At 41.1% G+C, this 19,486-nt stretch overlaps 1 protein-coding gene across 5 annotated transcripts in view; it reads right to left on the bottom strand.

Moving 5' to 3' along the window:
• Nucleotides 1-19,486, bottom strand: part of GTF2I (general transcription factor IIi) — a 50,534-nt gene that overhangs the window by 22,760 nt on the left and 8,288 nt on the right. For all 5 annotated transcript variants that reach the window (XM_048967085.1, XM_048967081.1, XM_048967082.1 and 2 more), the window contains exons 4-13: nt 14,009-14,143; nt 12,857-13,040; nt 12,646-12,674; nt 12,295-12,343; nt 11,563-11,606; nt 10,221-10,298; nt 6,515-6,574; nt 4,188-4,250; nt 2,886-2,987; nt 1,734-1,799 (exon numbers count right to left, since the gene is read on the bottom strand). In XM_048967085.1, the coding sequence (XP_048823042.1) occupies nt 1,734-1,799; nt 2,886-2,987; nt 4,188-4,250; nt 6,515-6,574; nt 10,221-10,298; nt 11,563-11,606; nt 12,295-12,343; nt 12,646-12,674; nt 12,857-13,040; nt 14,009-14,143 (810 nt within the window). The remainder of the gene's footprint in view (nt 1-1,733; nt 1,800-2,885; nt 2,988-4,187; nt 4,251-6,514; nt 6,575-10,220; nt 10,299-11,562; nt 11,607-12,294; nt 12,344-12,645; nt 12,675-12,856; nt 13,041-14,008; nt 14,144-19,486) is intronic.

Here is a 19,486-nt window from a genome sequence, read left to right as displayed (position 1 = left end):
AGAGAGTTGTGTTTCAACCACAGTTGGCTCCAACTGCTAATAATAAGATGGCCAAAACTACAGCCAGAATGTTGTTCTGCAAAGAGATGGACACACAGACCAAAGAAAACCTACCCGAACATGACTGTCAGAGGAGATGTGGGACAACCACCAAATGCAGTGCTGTGTATCATCCCAGCCCCTCACTGAAGCAGCTTCTTACTGCAGTTATGTACCTTTTCTAAGAAATTCAAACAAAACCTGCAGCCCTGGAGGCTGTTGTGGTGAGTTGTAAGGAGCGTAACAAAGCCAGAGATGAGTTGCAGCTGGAAAGCACCATTCGTGAGTAACAGTTGGCCACGGGGGGGGAAAAAAAAAGCAAGGAAAGCACTAAAATCTAGATCATTCCTTCAAAGGTACCAAAACTTCTTTAAATAGCTACAACTGAGGAGGTTTTGTCTTTTTAATTATTTGTCCTTTTTAAGCAGGAGTCCTTATTTCACTTCAATCAACAAATGTTTCAGCAAATACTCTTCAATCAACCAAGGCAATCAGTAACACAGCCTGCAGAGAGGCTCCTTAGATTTGCAAGCTTTTGCAAAGAAATCCCATTGAATACAAGTTTCAATTTAGCCTATATTTGTGAGACACTCTTGTATTTATACTATAAAAGGTATTTTTATTCATTCTACACCTAAACACCAAAATAAATACATTTTCAGACAAGTCAGTAGTAATGTTTGACAGCAGCTGACATTGCTAGAATGCTTTAGAACTCCAAAAGCCAACAAATCTGAAAAGAATTCTGAGAATTCTGAGCATCCATAACTCATTTAAGTAAATAAGAAATTGCATGCCCATGTAGGTAGAAAGAAATGGAACCTGGTATGGAATTGGTTCATGAATCAATGGACTGTCATCTACAGGGGAAAAGGCGATGGCTTAATACAAAGACCTTAGACAGCAAGTCAGGAATAGCTCTCCCAGCAGACTCCACAGGAGATCTTTACACTGGATACGTGCAAACACCAACATGAAATTTAAAGCAATGCACAGAATTCCTGCAGCAAAAGCAACAAACAGAAGCAACAAAACACCCTGAGCTGTTTCCATCCAGTGTGAGCTGCCTCCAATGGGCTGTTCAAGTGTCAGCTGATGGTCACACCTGAAACATGCAACAACTCTGACAGACCACAAGCTCCATTCAGAGAACACTTCCACTTTTGATGGCAAAAGCACCACTGGGTATTTTGAAATTTGTACTGCTGCTGTCTTACTTGGTGATACGTGGACACAATGATGCCTACGTACAACACCCAAAGCCATTCCAAAGTCCAACACGTGCTTCTTTTTTTCCCCAAGATATGCTTCACTGCAAGTCAATCAGGATCAGAAAGTAGCAATCAATGGTAACCAATCCCCAAAGGCATTCTCTAAGGTTATTCTACTTAAAGATTCTGTTTAATTACCAAAAAACACTGAGTCTTTCAAACACAGGTGCCCAGAACATTAGCATACTGGAGCTATGCTCCAGGAAACTGAGCATAACTGAAAACTGAGATCAAGTTTTGCACTCCAGTGCCAAACTTCTCTCATCAAAAAGGCTAATGCCCACTGTTTTAAGCCCTCTAGTAATATTTTACTCTTTGGTGCTAGTCTGCTTCAGAGCCACCAACAACACGTACACGAAAATGCTGTGATTTCCACTGCCAAAGGAACAGAAGCAGTTGTTTTAAGAGGATTGTGACACATACCATATTTTTTCTCAAACAGTTCTTCAACTTGCCTTCTCAAGTCTGTAATTCGTGCGTTCCATTTATCTGCAAAGAAAAGAGGACAAGTCAGACTGCAGACAAAAACGAGAATCTCTTGTAAGACCTGTTATCACTAACAGAAACATGCAGCGTGCTTTTATTGCTCATCTACATACAGATTCTGGCAATACTAAACCTCAAAATACATGGATAAAATCCAAAAGAATAAGATGTTTAAGATTGCTTCCCAAACTTGTGCAGATCTTAAATCAAGGTTTTGTTTGTTTGTTTTTTAAAGAAAACAAAACAAAAAAGGACAAAACCCATGCTAAACCAAGTCCCAAACTTTTCTTTGATGCCTCAGTCAGCAGCTCTGACCACCATTAGGTGAAAAGTCAGTTTGCAGCTGCTGTTGGTAGCTGTCTGAATCCAGGGCCTGAACAGCTTGATAAAGCTGACAGTGAGCACATGAACTTGTTTTGGTGTTAATCCATACAACTACATGGATCAGGAAGCTCTACGTCTTCCTCTTCCTTAATCCAACATTTCCCAAGTCCTGATTTTGCAAGACCTCCTCATAAATCCTACTTCTGAAGGAAGATGCAAGTTGCAAGACAGAATTTATCCAATTCCAACTGTGTATTCCCTGGAAAATTGGATTAAACGCCAACACATTAACATCTTATTTTCTGCTCATGACAGAGAGCACACAACAGCATTTTCTGCTGAACTGCAGGACAGTGGATTAACAGCAACTCTACCGTAAGAGTCAGGAAGATACAAGCCAGAATTTATTGGGTTGAAGGGAAAACCCTGTTTCACTGCATAGAGCTGCTGAACACATGGACAGTCCTGAGACAACAGTTTGTGTATCTGTGAGGATGAGAACATGCTACTCAGCACAACAGATTTGCTGGTTGCCTTTACAGCTCACAGTGCATATCAAGGAAGACCATCTGGACACATTCCTGATCTAATGCTTGTCATCCTTCAGTTCAGTAGCACATTCAGTCTGATTTTCTTGCACAGTAAGTCAACCGACAAAAAAACTGACCAAGCACTGGCATGCCTTACTCCAGCACTGTGAAACTGCCTAATACCTCTTGATGAAACGAATCAGAGGGAAATACATCTTGAATTTTTTTTTCTTACCAAAATTGAACTCTCTCGCTTTTCTTTTCCCAGTACTGGCAGCTTCAGGTGCTGCCTCAGTGTTCTTAGATCTCTTGTTAGGGGGCAAGTAGTCTTCATCATCTGAAAGAAACATGAAAATATCACAGCTTTACCATCCAGAGAACTGATGTGCAATGTTGGAACTGTTTGAATTTCAAGCCTTAATACAAACATTGATCCATGCTTTATGAGAGCTTCACATTTTGCAATAAATTACTTGAGAAACTCTAGAAAGCTGCTGGCCTGTGTGTGAACAACAATTTGTGTGAGAACATTGGCACAAAGCAGAACACAGGAAAAAAAAAAAGTCAAAGCTTCTTTACATTTCCTAAGGAAAACAATATTGTGTTCTGAAACAGCTGGTCATCTCATGATCACACAATGACTATGTGACAGCAAAAGAAACAGCAAATGAATTGTGCACATACAGACTAGATTTTGTATCTAACTAAAAGTACCCTTCCATCAATAAGCACTGACAAATAATGCTTAAGTTCAATACTGAAGACCTCAAAGGTGCTAAAGTCAGTTTAAAATCAATGCAAAACTGATGAACTTTGGTGAAATTCATTAAACAGAAGGTCTGCCCTAGCCAAAAAACATACAAGTGGATGCAGACATCTGTGACCCTGAGGTCTTTTTTAAGCAAGGTGCCACTCAGCCAGTCAGCTCCCACCCCACAGCACTGGCTTCTCTACAAACCCACAAGTTCTTGGAAAACTCCAGTCACCAACACTTGCATATTTGAATGAGAAAATGGTTAAAGCAGACAGAGAAGTTAATTTCACGTGTAGAACAGCACACGCCCAGGTCAGCGTGCATATAGTTTAGTTAGAACCATAGAATCACAGCATGGTTGGGCTGACAGGGACCTCACAGCCCACCCAGGTCCACCCAATGCCACAGGCTGGTTGCCCCCCGACCAGATCAGCCTGCATCTCCAGGGATGGGGCACCCACACTTCAATGGGCAGCAGTGCCAGGGCCTCACCACCCTCTGAGTATAAGAATTTCCCCCTAACATCTAACCTAAGCCTCTCCTCTTTTACTTTAAAGCCATCCCCTCATCCTATCTCTATCTGCCCACGTACAAAGTTGCTTTCCTTCCTGTTTGTGAACTCCTTTAAGTACTGGAAGGTTGCAATGACATTTACCCACAGCCTTCTCTTCTCTGAACAAGCCCAGTTGCTTTAGGAAATACATTATCACACATTAGGAAGTACAGTACTACATACTGACATAAAAGCCCTAAAAACAGAAACACAGGAACTAGATAACTTACCTTCCAGGGTGACCTCGACCTCGGGATCCTCACGTGTTTCTGAAGGAGGATGCTGGGAGGAATCTGAAGGGGGAGAAAAAACAACTTCTGAACTTCTGTTTGGACACAAACACTTTTAGCCAAGCACTCAACGATTTTCTGCTTTAACTGACACCTGTCAAGAAGCTCCCTGACTCACTGAAATGTTTCACATTCACAGCATGCAACAAAAAAAAGGAGCAAAGCTTTCTTACCATAAGCCTTTAAGCAACTCTAGGCAGGGATTATACATGGTAAATCACATGTACAGCAGCACAGAGGGCTGGCATTAATGACAGGAGGAAATTCCTTGCTCTTGGCTTAATAGGATTAATAGAATCATAAATATTTTTCTCTTAGCTATCAAGGATTACCAAAAACATAAACAAAGCCTGTGTAGCCCTACAGATGATGCATTTCTTTATCATTTACACAGATTCAGAGCTGTTGCACTACGATGGTTTCCCACAACAGGCTCCAAAGGCCAACAGTGAAAATGAAATATTTGCATAGGGGCAGCCTGTACCAATACAATAAACAGGATTAGGCCATCAGCACCTGGTAGCAGAAAGCAATTTGAATTTAACTCCTAGAAAATTTAACAAAAGCAATGTCAGTCATCTCAGTAACCACTCACAGCTGTGCATGAGGGAAGACATTAACTGTTCTGGCAGAGCAACACTATTTGCACACTTTGAGGACTATCTTAGCTCAGGTTTCTGTAAGCTCTATCACCCCACATCACTTTGTTGGAGGGACCCTTCTCTCCTCTCCATACGATGTCATGTGTGGTAGAGGTCCAGCAATACTGAGATACCTTATCTGGATGACACAAATTATGTCAAACGTATCATCAGGCATAAACACTAAAGGCTTGTGGTTGCTTTTTTTCCCCCCAACACAGTATGATCATGGTGAGGTATTTTTTTGATCTTATATCCTCGTATCAGGTAACAAGGTAAATAAACACAGGTGCTAAGCAGCAGCATCCCTTACAGTTCTTAATGTTGTCACTCTCTGGCACTGCCATTCAGTTTAACCTTGACTTTCTGATTACTGAATTTCAACAGTGCTGTGCTCCACACTCACCCAGTCCTACTAAAACTAACAAGCACTTGGCAGCTATAGCTAACCTGGGCCATTCCATGCACGTGGAAGTTTTGTCTCTCCCTCATGCAGGAAAAGAGTGTAAGAAAACCCTACTCTGACACAAAGTGCCACACACAGCATCTATAGCAATGAAATGCTACACAGGCAAAAATAAAGCAAAGTCAGATTCTCAGCCATTGGCTATCACTCCCTATAATCAGGCACCAAGGGCTCACAGCACTATGCTTTGGAAAATACAGTGCCTAGACTTCCCTTTCAAATAAGCAGTGCTAGCTGTGCAGCCAGCACGAGAGCAGAGAACTTCTTTCTCCTGTATCAGGAGAAATGCTGTTAAATTTCATGTAACAGCACCTTTAAGTGTGGTGATACGTATCTTCAAAGCATGAAATGATGAGACTGGGAAGACTGAATACTGCTGCCAGCATAACTTGGTCTTAACATCCAAAAAATGCTTACAGCTTAGGTTTGAGAGGCAGGAGTTTAGAATGTTGGGTGATAGGCACCTTACAATTATAATTCATTAATTAGAAGCATGGCAACTCCCATCACAACAGTAAGCCACAGAGCACCATGGTTTGGGGGATTAATAATAATAATAATAATAATAAAATAAATACAAAAAGGCAACCATGTAGAAAGAACACTTGGAGAAAATGTACAACTTTAAGATGCCAACTTTTCAAGTATTTCTGTAAAAAGAAAAATCCAATTACTTTGCTTTCATGCAAAACACCTTCAACTGTTATTTCCACACGTGCTCTGTCACTGCAACTGGAATCCTAGTGGCTGCCTTTAGACAAACATCTCATAACACAAAAAAGTAACTTTTGGACATTGAATATTCAAAGCAAGGATTTTCATAAGCCAAAAATTCAGAACGATAACGTTCACATGAACACCATAATGAAGGTTCAGTCTCTGAACCTTGAAACCTGATGACAGCACTCTGACCTTATGAAGAAACCCACTGTTGAAATGCAGATGAGCTTTTCCTAATGTCTGCAAATGGGCAGAATGGTACTTTTAATAAACAAGAAAAAGCAGAAAGAAATGCAATTTATGAATCAATTCATCTCAGATGTTCTTGAGATTCAGTAAGGAACTGCTTCCCCTAAGGATATGCTTTCTGTATACTTTGTTCTGTGTGCTGTTCACATCACACCCAGCTAAATTAAATATACATGCATATACAGACCTACCTGTGTAGCTTTTGGCCAGAGCAATTCTTTCATCCATCTCTGATGTTTCAGAAGGGCCTCCTTGGGAACAAAGAGAACGTTTTTTTCAGTTGAGTCTCACCATACACTCATCTTCCCACTCCACAGAGAAAGCTGACAAATAACCCAACTTTAGGCACCACGTGCTCACTTCAGACTTTCTGCAAAGTTGAATTCAGCTATGAACTATGAACGCTTCTGTGCCTTCTCTCATTCACTTGAGCAAAATTTGAGGGACTAATGGAAGGCACCAGGAAGCACAAGATGGTATTTTCATAGAATGGTCCAGGTTGGAAGGGACCTCAAGGATCATGAATCTCCAACCCCCTGCTACATGCAGGGCCGCCAACCTCCACATTTAATAGCAGACCAGGCTGCCCTGGGCCCCATCCAGCCTGGCCTTGAACACCTCCAGGGTCAGGGCATCCACAGCCTCTCTGGGCAGCTGTTCCAGCACCTCACCACTCTCTTTTCTCTACATATTCTGTGGAATTTTCAAGTTAGTGCCTATGTGTCAAGTCCTACTTTCCCCAGATTTATATAGCCAAGTTCATGTGGAGACCAGTCTAAAAGCTGAAGAACCCATTCACTCACAGGACAGCTGCTTGCAGCCATTTCCTTCTGCTTCTAGTTCTCTTTGTTTAAACTTCAAGGCATCAATGGTAACATAAGACTCGAACCTGTAAGTTTCATTGGGCGAAACATGCTTCTTTCAGGAAGCGCCTGGTAATTAGCAAGACTCAATTCTATATGGGCCATGTTTCATTCTATGCTGTTAAAGAGGACAGAAGATGGTACGTACCCCTGAGTAATTCCTTTAACATATTTCTGCTTCTGTGTAAACTGAAAAAAAACTAAAATACATACAGCCCAATTCTATTTTGTTCACTGCTTCAGAGCTGTTCTCCTTCTGGCACCAATGGCTTTCCAACCTCATTCCTTCCAAGAAAGATCTTCGAGACAGCCTGCACCTTGTTTGCAGCCTTCTAGCTCAGTGTCCAGGTTTGTTACTGGCCAACACTCCTGAACACAAGGTAGGCATAGGCACAAGGATGTTCTTGTTTCGAGGACACTAAACCAAGAAACAGCATGTTAACTAACATTTCCTATCCTAAGAGCTCATAGATTAGGTGCTTACAGCAACATTAGGTACCTATATGATTTTTGGAACTCATGATTTTATTTAGTCCTGCAGTTTTACTGTCCTCCTTATTTAGTCACCAGTCAAATCTGCACCTTCCTTTCAAATAGGTTGTCTCCAGTGTCAGCCAAAGCATTTAACATTGCACTGATCTTTACATCTGTCCAGGACAGAGGAAAAAGTAACCAATAACCTTCCACATTGCCACTGCCCACTGAAAGAAAACTGCCCCTAATGCCCCATCAAAACACTTGGGGGAAGTTTTTGAAGGTTAAAATGTTCTATTTCCTTATCTTCTTGCTTTGTACTTCGAGCACCACCTTCCTAAATTTAGTAATTCAGGAGTTAATTCATGGCAAGATCCAAATGCCACAGCAGATTAGGAGATAATAAGGGATGAGAAGAACGTCCATCTCCAATTCTAATTTCTCCCCCCTTTGATTCACTGGAGAGTTGTGTGTGCCACCAAGGCATGCAGACTCCTTGTCAGCATTACAGACATGTGAGAGAAAACAAATACTCAGAAAAACAATAACTGTGAAATTCCAGCAGTAAATCATCTCTCCAGGAAGCCCCAGGCATGTTGCTGTTCTGTAACATATAAGTTATTTCTTCTCATAAATCAATAAACCCAGCTTTTGCTGTAGGATATTCTTAGTGAGATCCCAGCCATTTTCCTTTTTTCTGCAGTCTGTCTACACAAAAGGAAACGCCTGTGTAGACTGATCTCACCTCTGAAAACACACCTTGGTAGAACTGTACTTCTCTAAGGCTCTCCTCTTGGCTCTCCTCCTGTTCCTGTTCAATTTATAGCTTTGTGTATTTTGTACAACCTTTGGCTTGAACCTTGGTGATAGCCACTCAAAGAAACGAAGGGGAAGCTTCTTGACTTGAGGGGAAGGTAACACACTATGACAGGTAAAATCTCTTTGGCTCACAGCACATCATCCTTCCTCCCAGTAGACTCAAGTGTAGCCTCCCCTTAAATACAAGTTTACTACGCTGGGAGTGGGGGAAAGGAGAGTTGTTACTGGAGCATCTATTTATCTGAAAAAGGTGTACATTGCCTCCCGCCCATAAGATTTAAATTTAGAGATGTCTAATGAAAGACAAGAGAAACTCCTTAAGAAAATCCACATTGCCTAGACTTCACTATGGAAGCATGCTGTATAAATTGATTTTCTTTAGTTCCAACATGCTTGCATTACAACAAGTTACTGCTTTCTTAGTGATTTCAGTACAGACTCTTTTCAAACAGGGACGGATTGCACTTCAGGCTAGTGGCCAAATTCTGACATTGTGGGGTTATTTTGCATGAAACAGAAAGCCACAAGGGGCTGAAAAGCAAAGAAAGATGACAGCTCCAAAAAAGCAGCTGTTATTACTGCATTATATCCTTCCTGTAAACCCACGGACCCAGAGGCTAAGCAACGAACAAGCACAAAGAAAAGATGATCATAATCCCAGATAATTCACCTTTCAAATTCTGCACTGAGTAGAGACATTTTGGTTTGCCATGTGGTTATGGTCATTCTGAACGACGTTTGTACATTACAGCATCATAGAACCAACATTCTCTTATTAGTATGTTTTAAGCAATTGAAACAGGTTAGAAAATAATCTAATATAGGAAATAATCTAATAGGAATTTTTGTGTTGAAACACCAACAAAAATCTTGCTTAAATAATATATTATTACAGAATGGAAGGATGGGCTACTTTGCAGCCCACTCTTCAATATATTATTGTCCTTCAGAGATGCATGGCAACTTGCCTGTGTTTTTTTTTATATACTGCTATCCTAATGACAAATGCAAAGAAGCTGAAATAATACATTTAGGGATCTATTTATATTTTTTATATTGCCATTTGTAATTAGGGCTTCTTACTTACTGCTCATTTTAACCTACAGAACATGATTTTCTTACGGATTTCTTTATTTGTTCCTGGTTGAGATTAACTTGCAGTATTTTAATTAGATATGAACAGATGAAGCACAACTGAGAAATACTTCAAAATATACTCAGAGCCACAGTCATGGATCTCACAGATGCTGCTATGCTTTGTCTATAGGAATATAATCTTAACTTTCACAACAGTTTTGGCATGCACTGGTCTTTCCCTCCAAGGAAAGCGATTGATGCAGCTGAAACTAAAGAAAAGATTCAAGCACTGCTCTGAGCATTGCTATCAGCAGGGTTTGCTCCCTGCTTAAAAACATCCGTGGAAACATTTTGCATGCAGGAAAAAAAAAAAAAAAAAAAAATCCAGCCAAAAAAAAAAAAAAGAAGAAAAGAAAAGAAACAAGCTTCTCTGTTAAGTCCCAAACACACTCATACGTTACCAATATTACTCTGAAGAATAACAAAAGATGCGAAGTACAACTTAACAGCAGCCAGCATGGAGATGCTGTAATCATAACAGCAGTAAGCAATTTTATGTCTGACAACCACAAGTAGGCAGAAGGAGAGTAGAGAGAGGGAGAGCAACTCTTTCAGGAGCCAACCCAGTGAGGAGATAAGCAGATGCAGAAGCTGCTATCTCTACCTTGAATATTGTACTGATAGTAATCAGGATCCTCTGATTCTTCCTTCACTGTCACTGTTGACATTTCCAAAGGAATTCCTGTAGAAGCAATAAAAGAATCAAATAAGTAGATTAAAGATAATCAAGATAGGACAAGGGGGAATGGTTTTAAACTGACACAGGGGAGGTTTAGGTTGGGTATTAGGAGGAAGTTTTTCACACAGAGGGTGGTGTTGCACTGGAACAGGCTGCCCAAGGAGGCTGTGGATGCCCCATCCCTGCAGGCATTCAAGGCCAGGCTGGATGTGGCTCTGGGCAGCCTGGGCTGCTGGTTGGCGACCTGCACACAGCAGGGGGTTGAAACCAGATGGTCATTGTGGTCCTTTTCACCCCAGGCCATTCTATGAAGTTCTTAACAACTAAAAAAGTCAATAACTCAAAAACAAGCAAACAAAAAAACCCCTAATATTCTAGCTAGTTTTCTTTTCTTGTTTAGATACAAATTGATTTCCAAGTGCTGAGGCACTAAACAATTGCTGAGGGGAAAAAAAAACAACAACAAACAAAACAGTGACCAAGTGACACAGTGACGTTGCAGGTTTCTCATGTCTCAATACGGTTCCCATCAGAGGTGATCCTGCACTAAATGCATCCCTACAAAGCAAACATCCCTGCAAACACCATCTGATTTCTGAAGAATTACAAAGAACAGCTTCCTTCCCCCACAACAAAACACAGTTGTACAAAACACCAAACTGCACAGCCCAACCCAGGGAAGCAGGAAGGCACAACTCATCTCCAAACAAACCTGTTGTCTCCCTGCAATTATTGCTGTGTTAATCTCAAAGCACACACCTAAGCACTGCTTTGCTACAGGGAACACAGTGCCTCGCAGCATCCTGTCCCAGCTGCAGGGAATGATTCTATTCATTTATTTTTTTTTGATTTTTAAACAAAAAGTAACATTTCCCTATTTGTTTCCATCTCATTATCAACATTCTGGTTGTGCTATTATATAAGCTGATAAGTTCCACTCTCCACATTAGGGATAAAATAGTGCTGAGTAAGAATGAAAAGAAGAGCTGAGGACCTTTCCCTTTTTTCACTTCCAATGATAATAAATAATTTCAGGCTACAAAACATGACAAACCCAGAAGTGGAAACCTCTGGCTAAGGTAAAAAATTTGATAAAAACTGCAATGGAAAAGTGGCCATTTTTAACTAACAAGCAGTTTCTCTCTCGCACGCAGGGTGGATTTATGCTGTTTTTATTGGATCTTCCTATCACCATCTCAATACAGCCTTCTGAACAGAAACTGATGATGCAGTTGTTTGGCAAATAAGGACAAAATTCTGAACGTACCAGGATCCTCACTAGGCTCCGTTTTCACTTGAACAGGAAGGCAACTACAGAAACAAACAGAATGAACACAGTGACATTATAAAACCCCCAAATCCTATTTCTGGAAAGTTCCTCATAGTTTACAAGCTGTCTAGTGAAATCAGCATCGAGGGGATGGGGATGGATCTCCCAGCCCTGCACTCGATGGATGTGCACAACGCTCCAAGTACGTTTACCATCTAATGAGAAGTGCACTCAGCAGAAGCACAGAACGTTTCCCTGCTTTCACATTAAACAGGTTTTTTATTTATTCCAAATATAAGCTCTCAGTTTAGAATCAAATAAATATACAGATATATAAAGTTTTTTTTAATTAAGGAAGGGGAAGGGAAGAACATTGCATCTGTTCCCAGTCGCTGCTTTAGCATAAGACGTGGCAAACTTATCACTGATAGACAGACTGAATTAACAACACTCACTGGGCTAATTAGACTCAATGGAAACTTCATCAGCTGTTTAATTTGTAATAGTTTCTCCACAAATAATGGTCAAAAGAAAGAGACTGTCTGTGCTCTTTATAATCCCATGCTATCAAGAAGTTGTTCAGAGGTCAGCTGGTCAGAAAAAGCCCATTAAGATAAATTATATGAAATCATATGAAAACACACTGTTGAGACTGACATCAAATCATGCAACAGAAGTAGATGAAATATTTAAAGACATGCAAAAAACCCTACATTATTTTAAACTCACCTTCCACCTGGAGGTATAATTGATTGTGAAGGATCTGTCACATGAGCTCCTGAAAGTTAAAAGATATCATGTGAATTTCCTTTAACACCTTTCAATTCAAATTTTGTATACAGAGCCCATGCACATGCAAAGATATGAAGAAGAGAGATTAACTGAATTGGATTATTAAACTGTCAAGTAACACCAATATAAAATTGCTTCAAACTATGCTTTCCACTGCTCTCTTTCCAGATTTAAAAGTTGAAATGTTGGGAAACAAAGCTAAGCAAACCTTTCACCCAAACAAAGGAGATGCTTACACTGAAATTCCAGTTTATTCCTAAATGAAAGTCTGAACAAGGAGGAACTTACCTAACTCTTTCTTCAGCTCTAGGAAAGGCCTGTATGGAAATAAAGAGAAAAAAAAAAACACCAAACCATAGCTTTAGCAAAATAGATCAGTATGGACTTTGTAGTACAAAACTAAAAAGGCAAGACTTCTGTTTAATAGAAACAGAAACAATTTAAGAAGTGGAATTTGAATTCCAAAATGAACAAACAAGCAAACTAGAGAGCAATTAACCTTTTGATGATAAATGAGATCCCCGACTTGTTTTCCAAAATCCACTTCAGGGTTGAAACATCGTAATTTTCCGGATGCATGAACGCAAGCCCCTTGGGCAGGCCCTGCACCACCACAGCAGATTGGTCTCTCTGAATCTTCTCATACGGCACTGGGACCACCGTTGACTTTCCTAAAGCTTTACCTAAAACCAAAAGGAGATTGTCACAAAACCAGCAGCTAGCAAAAGGATGCGTGCTTCATAAACCCCATTACTTCAGAGAGGACTGGAGAGAAAACAAGGCACAGATGCAAACCCCTGCAGGAAACCAAGCACCTCATGCACCAATATTCAGTGGAATCCAGAGGCACAGATGCTTACTTAAAAGCAAAGGGGCCGTACTGCACCACGGTCTCAAACTAAATGCTGCAAAACAAATAGGAAATAAAACCACCCAGTATATGTGCATGCTGTAGAATCAGCCAGTACAAAATAAACTCATTACCTAAATCATAATACAGCTGAAAAGCTAAGATTGATACTAGGTAGACATTTTGAAGTGTTCTAAGGGGAGGATACAGGTAACAGAAACAATCCTCCCTTGGGAAGAAGAGGGTGTTTGTGCTACATCAACATGGGTGAAGAATCCTTCGATCAAGAGCTGCCTATATTAAAGCAGAACACCTCAACCTTTTATGTTATCTGATTAATCAGTACCAATTGATCCCCTTGGAAAACTGGCAAGAGGAGAAGTGCCCAGCTCGTTCTTAGGTGGCCATGCAAGTGTAAAAAGAGCAAGGGGAGCACTGCCCAAATGGCCACCAAGGGCCATGTAAGGCCTAGGACACGGCACAGATGGCCAGGAAAGCAGACAAAAGGGGAGACGTAGGAGGTGTCCCTTCTCTATTAGATAGGTGGAATATGGAACACTTGAGAATTTTGTGTATAAATACAATGAAGAAAATTGCATTATTATGCTTGATTTGCATAAACTTCCCCAGCACTCAGGTCCAAATAAGAAGTATCTCTCCAGAGTGTGTGGGAATTGGCTCACTGCACACTGGGTAATGGATCTGCTTTTCAGACAACAAGATCATAAAGCACCCCTCCTCCAACTGGAATAAAAATTTAGAAATCCAAAGCAGGTATTCTGAAGACCCTGAAGCACTCACCATAGCAAAAGCAGAAGTAGTCCTCTACAGACTTCCTGAGAGCTTCCAGTTCCACAGCATCCACTGTCAGCCTGTTGGCAGGTGGTACATACTTCGTTTCCTGCAGCTCTGCAGCCCTCTCCCCTTCTACAACACCTAAAAACGAGGCAAAATCAAACAAGTTATTAAAACCCTCATGACCAAGCTCCTCTAGTTTAGGCTACAGAGGGGTTAGAAGGATTCCTGCTCAAAAGTTCTTCAACCTAGAGGCAAATGTATGTGGGCACTGGGTAAATACTATTATGCTCTCCATACAGCCTTTGTAAATATCCCCCTCTGAGCATAAGAATGATTAATTAAGAGACAGCCAAGCTGACTTCTCTTTGCAGATAGATGTAGAAAACACCACTAATCCTAGGAGAGAAGGATACAGTAGAAATTAAATGCCAAAGGCAAAAGGAAGAAAGGGTAGGAACACTACACAGGAAAATACTAAAACCTCTGTCTCTGGCACTACACCTGATGTCCCATTCAGCAGATGCTGTATCCTGTTACAGGACACAGCTCCTACCTTGCGTGGCTTCTTCACCTTTTAAAAGACACTGAAGTACATCTGTTGCTGAACAGGGGGAGCTGCTAACAACAGAACAAATGAAAAGAGTATTTCAGTCCTAAACCTTATTCTATTTTGATCATAAGCAGCAAACAGAAGTGATCTATTTTCAGGAGCAGCCTTTCCTTTCTGTTACTGTAGTTTTATTGAGAATCACCCATGGAAAAAAAAATGGGGGAAAACAATATATATTTTTTTTTTCTACAGATGAAAGAAAACACAAGAAAGAACTACATTCGTATGAGTAACAGGACAATCAGTGTCAAAACTGCATCATGATTTCACTGTGAACAAGAACATAAACACTGCAATTCACACCAACACTGCTAGAGTGGTAACATGGCTAACACAAGAAAGCAAACATCAGACTGAACAACTGCTTATAAATGGCTGTGAAACAAGCTGAGAAGAAACACTCACTAAAAAAAGGCATTTGTCACCTAAAAAAAGCCCTCATTAGGCCCAGTAAGGGTGGGAAGGTGAGGTGGTGGAAGAGTTGTGTTCTCTACAGCTGGGAGCACATAGCAAGATTAGTACAGATACTCTGCTAAAGCCAACCTGTGCTCAGCAGGGTTACAAGCAAGCTACCTTCAGCAACTCTCACCTTCCACTGAGCATCTGTATGGTCAAGCATCCTTTATCTTCCTGCCTTACCTAGCTGTTTTGGTTACTCAGAACCACCTTCTTGCCCTGAGCACAGTGGGAGGCAAAGCAATCACCCAAGCAGCACACAGCTGTCTCCATTCTTATGATGAAAACAATCATCTTTCCTATAAGGGCTGAACAGGTTGCTTTGAAAGAAAAGCCCTCCAAACATTTTGGTTGTTTGTGACTCAAAATGATGGAATTTCAGTTTGGTAGTTTTTTTTTTCTTGTTGCTTCAGAGCAGCTCAGCATCTGCAGCCTGGCCTCTGTACAGGTCAACACTGCAGCTTCCTTCCCTAAACAAGAGCTGTGATGCTTATAAACTGATGAGCAGCACAGCTCAGCAGTGTTACACAACACCTGCTCTGAAGGTCCACTAAAGCATGTTCTCTGATTGCAGACAAAAATAGGCCACAAAGCACATCTGCATTCAAACACCAGACTGCAAGGAAGGGAACACTGCTGCAGGCTGCAGTTCTTTACCAAGCAGAGCTGTGCTGCAGCCAAGTAACAGAGAGCGCTGCCTACAATCCACCTAAAAAAGAAAAATCAAGCTTTAGCAGATAAACAGTTTAACTGAAGTCAAAGAGGAGATGGTGTGCAAACAATGAGAGAGAAGGAGGTGGGATTCACTATTTGACACTCCTCTAGCAAAAGGGGCATTGGGCCCATGGTAGGCAAGGCATCCTGCAACAAAATGTTGGCATTCCCCCAGGTACAGTAAATCAGGAAATGATTGTAGGAGTACCAATGTCACCATGTGCAGACACTGAGAGGCACAGTAAGGCCAGCAACTCCATTGCAGCAACACAGGACACGCATTTCATCCTTTGTGCTTAAGGAAAACTATTATCCAAAAGTGACTACAATCAATCAGAGGGAAAGCGTTCACACTTTTGCTTGGCTTTGCCCATCTAATTCAGCCCTAAGCTTTTCTATTGGACAACAGCTCTAAAGAAAAATAATGTAATGATTGTCAAAAAGAAGATCACCTGAGGCAGACACTGAGGAGGTGGGTATTTGAAGTGCTACTGATGCAACTCTGCAACTACAGGGAAGAAAACGGGTAGGCTGCAGTGAGATGAGGCTTAACTCTCTGAGCAGGTGGTTTTTTTTTCTTTCTTTGATTTTATTTTTCGTTGTTGTTACTGGCATTCTTTTTTGTTGAAGTACTCATTAGCTTAATAAACCTTAACTGGTGAGGCAGAGACAGAAGAACAAAAGGTTCCTGCCAAGGAAACCAGCCCTAATAAGGATTCAAAAGAGCTCACCACATCCTAAACAAACCAGGAACAGTGCAGGCTGGCTAACATCGGCAGTGCTGCAAAAAAAAAGGTGACTGGGTGGCACAAAGCCTGCAAGAGCCTCTGTTCCCAACACATCCACATATTCAGGGCGGAGAGCAGTGGAAGCAAAGGAACCATCCCTGAGGAAGGCAGGCAGAAAATTCTGAGAGATCTTTCAAAATTCCTATATAATCACACACACGTTGCATTTTCAGAAGTTCTTTTAAAGGTATTCTTTTTTTTTTTCTTTCCATTTTGAGAAGCTGTAAAAAGGCATCAACTAATTCTTAAATCTAAGTGAACTGACTGAGAAGTAAAACTTAGCAAAAACAGAGTAACTCACCCCTGATGCTGTGTGTGTGTGAAAAGGCTACAAAGGAGATACAGAAAAAGGCATGGCTAGCCAGGACAGACCATCAACCACTTCAGCAGGAGTCCCTGTACCAACGTGGGAAGTTGGAGGGGAAAAAAAAGAGGGGGAAGAGAATCACAGTTAAGGACAAAAGTAAAAGGATCTAACAGGCCACGAGGTAAGGCTGAAACAGCATGACATGGATTATTAATGTGGAGTTCACCTAGCGAACACATCAGTGATTAAGAAAAGTGCAGCATAAGACAGCCCAAGAACTGCACTGTGTGTTTCACAAGGTGAGACAGAAGGGGACTGGTAAGCCAAACCCATTAAGTGATCTCAAATGGAGAGAACGATGGCAGGAAAGCAGCACTCAGTTGATGATTGCTTTGGATTTTATTGTTACTTCTTGCGACTGTTCAGTAAGCGCTAGAAAGGAATATTATCTTTATTTAAACTCAACTGTAACCATGATTTATTGTGAATATTCTGATCAAGTCTTTAAAGGGAGATGCTTTAACTCACACCACAGGCTAAATAGAGACTTGGAAGTGATGGAATTCCAAAGACTTAATTCAGAGAACGAACGCAGTTCTGCTTGTTCTGTCAAGCAGTTATAACTGCCCAAAAATAGGGTGGGAGTAAAAACAAGTGCACAATGCAAACTAGTGCTTCTGATAAACAGAGTATGATGTAATCACCAAAGAGACAGGAACTGCAGAAGCTCAGGGTGCTGGAAGCAGCAAGAGAATGGAAGAGCAAGAAAGCAGGTAAGACAAAGCAAACTGTTACCATGCCCACAGCTTTTGTACAAAACAATTATGAAACTATTCCCTAATTAACTCCAGGCAGAGCCAGCCAAGTTAGCATAATGCATCACTAACGAGGCATGGTACAACCTGGCTCACATAACATGGAATGGACAAGAAGTGTTCATGGGATCCCTTCCACCAGCAGGGCACCAAGGCCCTAACTCCCCAGTGACAGGAGTAAATATGTGATGGCAACCAGCATGCTTGGTCTGGGAAATGGTGACAGGCTACTGTCAGCACAGCCACAAACAGCTGTCAGCCTCTTCTCATCTTGCCATTTGCAGAAATGCCAAATATTCCAAGTCATCTGCTGCAAGGAGGGAAGAAAAAAAAAACAAAACATCAAAAACTCAAGGATATAACCAAGAGCCACAACTGAGGAAGCTCCCATTACGACTGACTGGAGATTGCCTGTTCCAACACATGCTTAAACAGAACAAGCCTTCAGCAAAGGCCACTCCCAGATAGTGAAAAGGGAATCTGGAATTAAAAAAAAAACAACAAACAAGAGGTTGAGACCTACAGAGGTTCAACAGCTCAGGCTTGGCAGTCGGAAAGCATCCTGCTAATTACAGATTGAAGAATGCAACCAATCCAATCGTGCTCTGCTTCTATGTGTTCTTCAGAGTGTGCCAAATCTAAGGTGAGAATTGTAGTAGACACGGCCCAAAAATATGCATTTATAATAGGGAATGGATTAGAGATGGCACGTATGCACCTCCACTAGTGTGCTGTCAGGGTTAATCCTCCACCTGTCTCTCACTGTTTTTCTTTCCCTTACTATTTAAGCCTACAATTTAACAAATCCCCTCTCTGCTTAAACATTCTGTATCTTCAAGAGCAGCAAAAGCCACGGAAGTCACAGCTGACCACAGAACAGCTCAGGGCCAAAGAAAATGACTGTGGGAAACCAGTTTTCCCATTGACACATCGCCATCAAAGAAGAAGTGGCATTTTTCAACTAGCTGCATTAGTGTCAAGGGATCACCCTGCCAGCAACACAAAGATGTCAGCTAGTTACAGAGTGGCATCCTCACATTTGCCCTGGCACAAAGAGGAAGTCTGCCCTTTAGATACTGTAACTAAGACAAATGGAATATGATCAGGAGCAGCTAGAGCCACTAGTAATCTCTCTTGTTACAGTAAGGCTGAAAAATGTATTCAGCTCTTACCATATGTGTCAGGGAATGCAGCCTGCACTTCAGATCAGATACATTCTGCTTCGTGGCTGAAGAGCAAACCATCCCATTTAGAAGCCATTTCTGAATTCACACAGGCATTACAAGCAAGAAATACACAGTAAGAAGACAGTCAGAAGTGATCAGGATCATAAGGAAGCAGCAAGGCTGCTGTATTAATACTTGGTTTACACCATAGCTGAAGCATCCACACCAAGCACTACACAAGGCACGTGCCCAGGGTAGCAGTACAGCAAGTTGCTGTACCAGGAACCCTCTGGAGATTTAAAGATTTTTAAGCACAAGACTGAAATTAACCCAGAACTACTGAGTTAAGAAGATATCCACATTGCTGTTGACTCCAACCTGTCATCCTCTAAACACAAGAGCATGATGCTCTCAGGCCTGCAAAAGTACAGTCTATCCAGCACAGCATACATATAATACAAATGGATCAAACGTGTAAATAGCTTCATCCATTAGAAAGTGAAAGAAAGCTGCAAAAAACGGCTTCAACACGTTAGGATCTTGTATTTATATGCTATATACTTGACTGAGCTTGATTTAAAAAAAAAAAACAAACAAAAAAAACAATTTGTCATTTATTTCTAGG

The sequence above is a fragment of the Lagopus muta genome, chromosome 20, assembly GCF_023343835.1.
Source record: "Lagopus muta isolate bLagMut1 chromosome 20, bLagMut1 primary, whole genome shotgun sequence".
In the NCBI taxonomy this organism is placed as follows: domain Eukaryota; kingdom Metazoa; phylum Chordata; class Aves; order Galliformes; family Phasianidae; genus Lagopus; species Lagopus muta.
Note: the sequence above shows the minus strand (reverse complement) of the source record. Positions and strands in the feature narration are given on the sequence as shown.